The sequence below is a fragment of the Ips typographus genome, linkage group LG3 (genome assembly GCF_016097725.1).
Source record: "Ips typographus isolate SLU linkage group LG3, UJ_Ityp_2.0, whole genome shotgun sequence".
Classification (NCBI taxonomy): domain Eukaryota; kingdom Metazoa; phylum Arthropoda; class Insecta; order Coleoptera; family Curculionidae; genus Ips; species Ips typographus.
Window position 1 is genome coordinate 21,105,374 of NC_138424.1, and position 8,701 is coordinate 21,114,074.

General features: G+C 32.5%; 1 protein-coding gene across 13 annotated transcripts in view; it reads right to left on the bottom strand.

The window, feature by feature from the left end:
• Nipped-A (Transcription-associated protein Nipped-A) overlaps positions 1–8,701 on the bottom strand; it is a 128,521-nt gene that overhangs the window by 94,764 nt on the left and 25,056 nt on the right. For all 13 annotated transcript variants that reach the window (XM_081976127.1, XM_081976126.1, XM_081976125.1 and 10 more), the window contains exons 2-5: positions 8,441–8,635; positions 8,271–8,384; positions 3,586–4,236; positions 3,402–3,534 (exon numbers count right to left, since the gene is read on the bottom strand). In XM_081976127.1, coding sequence (XP_081832253.1) covers positions 3,402–3,534; positions 3,586–4,236; positions 8,271–8,384; positions 8,441–8,596 — 1,054 coding nt within the window. In that variant the 5' untranslated portion in view covers positions 8,597–8,635. The remainder of the gene's footprint in view (positions 1–3,401; positions 3,535–3,585; positions 4,237–8,270; positions 8,385–8,440; positions 8,636–8,701) is intronic.

Genomic DNA, 8,701 nt, shown 5'->3' on the forward strand with positions numbered 1-8,701 from the left:
CAGCCACTAAAATTCGCATTTGACCACCCTGTATAGTTATATAGTGGAAAGGTCAGTGGAGTTTTGTATCCAAAAATACAGAGTGAACTGAATTGAAACCTAAATTAGACAGTTTTTACTTTACCAATTCAAAATTCGGTTATTTTGACAGTTACAGGGTAATGTGGTATATCAAATTGTAGCCACTAAAATTCGCATTTGACCACCCTGTATAGTTATATAGTGGAAAGGTCAGTGGAGTTTTGTATCCAAAAATACAGAGTGAACTGAATTGAAACCTAAATTAGACAGTTTTTACTTTACCAATTCAAAATTCGGTTATTTTGACAGTTACAGGGTAATGGGGTATATCAAATTGTAGCCACTAAAATTCGCATTTGACCACCCTGTATAGTTATATAGTGGAAAGGTCAGTGGAGTTTTGTATTAAAAAATACAGAGTGAACTGAATTGAAACCTAAATTAGACAGTTTTTACTTTACCAATTGAAAATTCGGTTATTTTGACAGTTACAGGGTAATCGGGTAAATCAAATTGTAGCCACTAAAATTCGCATTTGACCACCCTGTATAGTTATTTAGTGGAAACGTCAGTGGAGTTTTGTATTGAAAAATACAGAGTGAACTGAATTGAAACCCAAATTAGACAGTTTTTACTTTACCAATTGAAAATTCGGTTATTTTGACAGTTACAGGGTCATCGGGTATATCAAATTGCAGCCACTAAAATTCGCCTTTGACCACCCTGTATAGTTATATAGTGGAAAGGTCAGAAGAGTTTTGTATTCAAAAATACAGAGTGAACTGAATTGAAACCTAAATTAGACAGTTTTTACTTTACCAATTCAAAATTCGGTTATTTTGACAGTTACAGGGTAATGGGGTATATCAAATTGTAGCCACTAAAATTCGCATTTGACCACCCTGTATAGTTATATAGTAAAAAGGTCAGTGGAGTTTTGTATTCAAAAATACGGAGTGAACTGAATTGAAACCTAAATTAGACAGTTTTTACTTTACCAATTGAAAATTCGGTTAATTTGACAGTTACAGGGTAATCGGGTAAATCAAATTGTAGCCACTAAAATTCGCATTTGACCACCCTGTATAGTTATTTAGTGGACACGTCAGTAGAGTTTTGTATTAAAAAGTACAGAGTGAACTGAATTGAAACCTAAATTAGACAGTTTTTACTTTACCAATTCAAAATTCGGTTATTTTGACAGTTACAGGGTAATGGGGTATATCAAATTGTAGCCACTAAAATTCGCATTTGACCACCCTGTATAGTTATATAGTGGAAAGGTCAGTGGAGTTTTGTATTGAAAAATACAGAGTGAACTGAATTGAAACCTAAATTAGACAGTTTTTACTTTACCAATTGAAAATTCGGTTAATTTGACAGTTACAGGGTAATCGGGTAAATCAAATTGTAGCCACTAAAATTCGCATTTGACCACCCTGTATAGTTAAATAGTGGACACGTCAGTGGAGTTTTGTATTCAAAAATACGGAGTGAACTGAATTAAAACCTAAATTAGACAGTTTTTACTTTACCAATTTAAAATTCGGTTAATTTGACAGTTACAGGGTAATGGGGTATATCAAATTGTAGCCACTCAAATTCGCATTTGACCACCCTGTATAGTTCTATAGTGGAAACGTCAGTAGAGTTTTGTATTCAAAAATACAGAGTGAACTGAATTGAAACCTAAATTAGACAGTTTTTACTTTACCAATTGAAAATTCGGTTATTTTGACAGTTACAGGGTAATCAAGTATATCAAATTGTAGCCACTAAAATTCGCATTTGACTACCCTGTATAGTTATATAGTGGAAACGTCAGTGGAGTTTTGTATTAAAAAATACAGAGTGAACTGAATTGAAACCTAAACTAGACAGTTTTTACTTTACCAATTCAAAATTCGATTATTTTGACAGTTACAGGGTGATCGGGTATATCAAATTGTAGCCACTAAAATTCGCATTTGACCATCCTGTATAGTTATTTAGTGGAAACGTCAGTGGAGTTTTGTATTGAAAAATACAGAGTGAACTGAATTGAAACCTAAATTAGACAGTTTTTACTTTACCAATTCAAAATTCGGTTATTTTGACAGTTACAGGGTAATGGGGTATATCAAATTGTAGCCACTAAAATTCGCATTTGACTACCCTGTATAGTTATATAGTGGAAAGGTCAGAAGAGTTTTGTATTCAAAAATACAGAGTGAACTGAATTAAAACCTAAATTAGACAGTTTTTACTTTACCAATTGAAAATTCGGTTATTTGGACAGTTACAGGGTAATCGGGTAAATCAAATTGTAGCCACTAAAATTCGCATTTGACCACCCTGTATAGTTATATAGTGGAAAGGTCAGTGGAGTTTTGTATTGAAGAATACAGAGTGAACTGAATTGAAACCTAAATTAGACAGTTTTTACTTTACCAATTGAAAATTCGGTTAATTTGACAGTTACAGGATAATCGGGTAAATCAAATTGTAGCCACTAAAATTCGCATTTGACCACCCTGTATAGTTATTTAGTGGAAACGTCAGTAGAGTTTTGTGTTCAAAAATACAGAGTGAACTGAATTGAAACCTAAATTAGACAGTTTTTACTTTACCAATTGAAAATTCGGTTAATTTGACAGTTACAGGGTAATCGGGTAAATCAAATTGTAGCCACTAAAATTCGCATTTGACCACCCTGTATAGTTATTTAGTGGAAACGTCAGTAGAGTTTTGTGTTCAAAAATACAGAGTGAACTGAATTGAAACCTAAATTAGACAGTTTTTACTTTACCAATTTAAAATTCGATTATTTTGACAGTTACAGGGTGATCGGGTATATCAAATTGTAGCCACTAAAATTCGCATTTGACCACCCTGTATAGTTATATAGTGGAAGAGTCAGTGGAGTTTTGTATTCAAAAATACAGAGTGAACTGAATTGAAACCTAAATTAGACAGTTTTTACTTTACCAATTCAAAATTCGGTTATTTTGGCAGTTACAGGGTAATCGGGTATATCAAATTGTGGCCACTAAAATGCGAATTTGACCATACCATATAGTAAAAATGTCAACCGAGTATTTATTAAAAAAATACAGAGTGAACTAATTAGGAACCTAAATGTTCACTTTACCAGTCCAAAACTCGGTTAAACTGATAGTCTCTATGTGATTCAATATCCAATTTACAGTCGTTACTACCATTTTTTGAAAACCCTGTATAGTTTTATAGTAAAAATGTCAAATTATTGAACTGTCTATTTCGACTGTTCTATTTGATTTCTTTTTGAAGGAACAAAAAGTTCTTCTTTCTCCCTTCACTCAGACGTAAAATATATAAAACACCCTGTAGAATATTAATTTAAATAAAATAGAAATACATACTATTCCTCAACTCTGTAGCCAGAATATGCCTGGTGGCAATTAGTAGCTCTTTCCTTAGATGAGACACTTCCATAGGACATAAAGATAACAATCCCAACATCCCTTCCACTAGCATATCGGAATGGGTTTTAACCTGAAATTTTGCGATTTTAATGAAACCTAGAACAAAATTCAATTTACGTACCACTTCCAGATAACTTTTGATGATATACGCCATAAAACTCAGTGTTTTAATCTGAGCCCCCATAAAATCTACAAAAATCTCCTTGTTGAACGTTTCCAGTTGGCGTTGCTCTAAGGCCGGCTGTAAAGTGATAGTTTTCACAATAAGCGGAATGAAATCGCTCACGTCCTGGTGCACGTCTTGCTTGTACAGTTGATACATCAAAACCACTATAATGGGCAGTTCTTGAAGCACTTTTAAAGATAACACAGCCTTTGGAATTAAATAGTAAGAAATTAGGGTTCCATCTTCGTTTCTCGTTTCAGTTTGAATGCCGGTGATGGTAAACGTCTCTTGCAGCAGCTCCTCAATGTTGACTTCGCTGAGATCTTTTACTTTGATGGGACTTCTCGGTTCGAAGATTTTCGGCATGTGATTGGGTAGGTTGGAGTAAATCGACTTGACGAACTGGAGGAAACGATGAATGCCGTCGTTGATTTTCGGTTTGTAGATTTTGTGCAACTCGATGATGATCTTTAGACACACCAAGACGTTTTCTTCATTGTCTGTTCCTAGTAGTTCCATCATTAAGTTCAATATAGGACGAACGTAGACTTGTAGTTGGTCGTTGGCCGGTAACCGATATAGTATCTCTAGAATCAATTTCCTCACCTACAAAATATGAGACATTTTAATGACTAATATCAAGTTTCCAATCTTGAAAACCGACTAGGAACTCATACAAATTTACTTTAAGGCTTAAATTGTGCCTTTCAAGTTAGTTTTCATAGTTTTCAGGCAAATTTCATACCTCTAGTCTTGAAAAATAACTTTAAACCCATGAAAGTGTACTTCAAGGCTTAAAATTTGTCTTTCAATACAATTTTCATAGTTTTCAGACAATTTTCAAGTCTCCAGTCTTGGAAATTAGCTTGAATCCCATGAAAATTTATTTCAAAGCTTAAAATTTGTCTTTCAAGTCAATTTTTATGGTTTTCAGACAAATTGTAAGTTTTCAGTCTTGAAAGTTGACTTAAATTGTGTATTTTGATTCAGTTTTCAAGCAAATTTCATACCTCTAGTCTTGAAAAATGACTTTAAACCCATGAAAGTGTACTTCAAGGCTTAAAATTTGTCTTTCAATACAATTTTCATAGTTTTCAGACAATTTTCAAGTCTCCAGTCTTGGAAATTAGCTTGAATCCCATGAAAATTTATTTCAAAGCTTAAAATTTGTCTTTCAAGTCAATTTTTATGGTTTTCAGACAAATTGTAAGTTTTCAGTCTTGAAAGTTGACTTAAATTGTGTATTTTAATTCAGTTTTCAAGCAAATTTCATACCTCTAGTCTTGAAAAATGACTTTAAACCCATGAAAGTGTACTTCAAGGCTTAAAATTTGTCTTTCAATACAATTTTCATAGTTTTCAGACAATTTTCAAGTCTCCAGTCTTGGAAATTAGCTTGAATCCCATGAAAATTTATTTCAAAGCTTAAAATTTGTCTTTCAAGTCAATTTTTATGGTTTTCAGACAAATTGTAAGTTTTCAGTCTTGAAAGTTGACTTAAATTGTGTATTTTAATTCAGTTTTCAAGCAAATTTCATACCTCTAGTCTTGAAAAATGACTTTAAACCCATGAAAGTGTGCTTCAAGGCTTAAAATTTGTCTTTCAATACAATTTTCATAGTTTTCAGACAAATTTCAAGTATCCAATCCTGAAAATTAGCTTGAAACCCATGAAAATTTACTTCAAAGCTTAAAATTTGTTTTTCAAGTCAATTTTTATGGTTTTTAGACCAATTTCAAGTGTCCAATCTTGAAAATTAGCTTGAAAACCATGAAAATTTACTTCGAGGCTTAAAATTTGTTTTTCAAGTAAATTTTTATGGTTTGCAGACAAATTGTAAGTTTTCAGTCTTGAAAGTTGACTTAAATTGTGTATTTTAAGTCAGTTTTCATAGTTTTCAGGTAAATTTCATACCTCTAGTCTTGAAAAATGACTTTAAACCCATGAAAGTGTACTTCAAGGCTTAAAATTTGTCTTTCAAGTCAATTTTTATGGTTTTCAGACAAATTGTAAGTCTCCAGTCTTGAAAGTGTATTTTAAGTCAGCTTTCATGGTTTTCAGGCTAATTTCATACCTCTAGTCTTGAAAAATGACTTCATACCCGTGAAAGTGTACTTTAAGGCTTAAAATTAGTCTTTTAGTCAATTTTCATGGTTTTTAGACAAATTTCAAGTATCCAATCCTGAAAATTAGCTTGAAACCCATGAAAATTTATTCAAAGCTTAAAATTTGTCTTTCAAGTCAATTTTTATGGTTTTCAGACAAATTGTAAGTCTCCAGTCTTGAAAGTGTATTTTAAGTCAGCTTTCATGGTTTTCAGGCTAATTTCATACCTCTAGTCTTGAAAAATGACTTCATACCCGTGAAAGTGTACTTTAAGGCTTAAAATTAGTCTTTTAGTCAATTTTCATGGTTTTTAGACAAATTTCAAGTATCCAATCCTGAAAATTAGCTTGAAACCCATGAAAATTTATTCAAAGCTTAAAATTTGTCTTTCAAGTCAATTTTTATGGTTTTCAGACAAATTGTAAGTCTCCAGTCTTGAAAGTGTATTTTAAGTCAGCTTTCATGGTTTTCAGGCTAATTTCATACCTCTAGTCTTGAAAAATGACTTCATACCCGTGAAAGTGTACTTTAAGGCTTAAAATTAGTCTTTTAGTCAATTTTCATGGTTTTTAGACAAATTTCAAGTATCCAATCCTGAAAATTAGCTTGAAACCCATGAAAATTTATTCAAAGCTTAAAATTTGTCTTTCAAGTCAATTTTTATGGTTTTCAGACAAATTGTAAGTCTCCAGTCTTGAAACTGTATTTTAAGTCAGCTTTCATGGTTTTCAGGCTAATTTCATACCTCTAGTCTTGAAAAATGACTTCATACCCGTGAAAGTGTACTTTAAGGCTTAAAATTAGTCTTTCAAGTCAATTTTCATGGTTTTTAGACAAATTTCAAGTATCCAATCCTGAAAATTAGCTTGAAACCCATGAAAATTTACTTCAAAGCTTAAAATTTGTTTTTCAAGTCAATTTTTATGGTTTTTAGACCAATTTCAAGTGTCCAATCTTGAAAATTAGCTTGAAAACCATGAAAATTTACTTCGAGGCTTAAAATTTGTTTTTCAAGTAAATTTTTATGGTTTGCAGACAAATTATAAGTTTTCAGCCTAGAAAGTTGACTTAAATTGTGTATTTTAAGTCAGTTTTCATAGTTTTCAGGTAAATTTCATACCTCTAGTCTTGAAAAATTACTTTAAACCCATGAAAGTGTACTTCAAGGATTAAAATTTGTCTTTCAAGTCAATTTTCATGGTTTTTCAGACAAATTTCAAGTCTCCAGTATGGAAAATTAGCTGAAACCCATGAAAATTTACTTTGAGGCTTAAAATTTGTCTTTCAAGTCAATTTTTATGGTTTTTAGACAAATTTCAAGTGTCCAATCTTGAAAATTAGCTTGAAAGCCATGAAAATTTACTTCAAAGCTTAAAATTTGTCTTCCAAGTCAATTTTTATGGTTTTTAGACAAATTTCAAGTGTCCAATCTTGAAAATTAGCTTGAAAGCCATGAAAATTTACTTCAAAGCTTAAAATTTGTCTTTCAAGTCAATTTTTATGGTTTTTAGACAAATTTCAAGTGTCCAATCTTGAAAATTAGCTTGAAAGCCATGAAAATTTACTTCAAAGCTTAAAATTTGTCTTTCAAGTCAATTTTTATGGTTTTTAGACAAATTTCAAGTGTCCAATCTTGAAAATTAGCTTGAAACCCATGAAAATTTACTTCGAGGCTTAAAATTTGTCTTTCAAATCAATTATGGTTTTTAGACAAATTTCAAGTGTCCAATCTTGAAAATTAGCTTGAAACACATGAAAATTTACTTCAAAGCTTAAAATTTGTCTTTCAAGTCAATTTTCATGGTTTTTAGATAAATTTAAAGTCTCCAGCATTCAAAATTGGCATGAAACCCATGAAAATTAACTAGAAGGCTTAAAACATGGTTTGGACACAACTTCAACGCTCTAGTATTGAAAATATTCTCTTCTAGACCAGTTAAAGAGCATTTGAAAGCTTGTAGACACTGTTTTGAAAACTTGTGGAGTTTCTAAATTGTTTTAGAAGGTTTTTGGATAGTTTAAAGAGCTACGGAGGGAACAGAAGCTTTTAGACTGTTCTAAAAGCCTTTGGAAGCTTCTAGACACTGTTTTGGAGTTTCTATAGTGTTTTTGGAAGCGTTTGAGACCTTCTTCGACTAGTTCAGGAGCATTTGGAAGTTTTTGGACAGATTAAAGAGCACAGCATTTGGAAAATCTTGGACGTTTTTGGACAGTTCTAAAGGCTTTTGGAAGCGTCTAAGCCAAGAGCGAAAAACGTTTTGGACAGTTTAAAGAGTATATTGCAGGTTTTGGCCAGCTTTAAAGGCTTTTGGGAACACTTGGACGGTTAGGAAATTGTTGGAATCTTTCAAACTGTTCTAGAAGCATACGAAAGCTTTTAGACTAGTTTTGAAATCTTTTTGAAGCTTCTAGACTAGTTGAAGAGCATTTATTCTAAAAGCTTTTGGAAGCTTGTTGTTCAGTAGCACTTGGACAACTACAAACAATGCTGTAATTTGCTATGTAGACTTTGATGTAATAAAGTTGTACTTGCCTGCTGAATGTTATATTCAGCGATAAAATACGGTTGTCCTTCCTTTAGGATTTTAAGAAACACGTTTATGGACAACTTTAAAAACGTCACATAATGGGTGGAGCTTAGTATCATCTGAAACACACACACACTTAGTGTACTGCAGTAAATTTGCGTTAACGTTACCGTACCTCAAAGTTTTTACTAATTTCCTGTATGGCTTTAAGTTTGACGAAATCCTTACTGTCCGAGTTTCCCAGCGTCTTAATGTAAGACATAAACTGGTTCATTTGGGTGGTGTGCGGATCCACGACCACCTCCATGCTGGTGGACGGTTGGGCTTGCATTTTGCCCTCGATGAATTCAGTAGTTTACCTCATTGAAAACTGTAACAAAATAAAGTTCGCGATTGATCGATTTGTTTCGGGGAATTTCAGCGGTTTGAGGAGTTG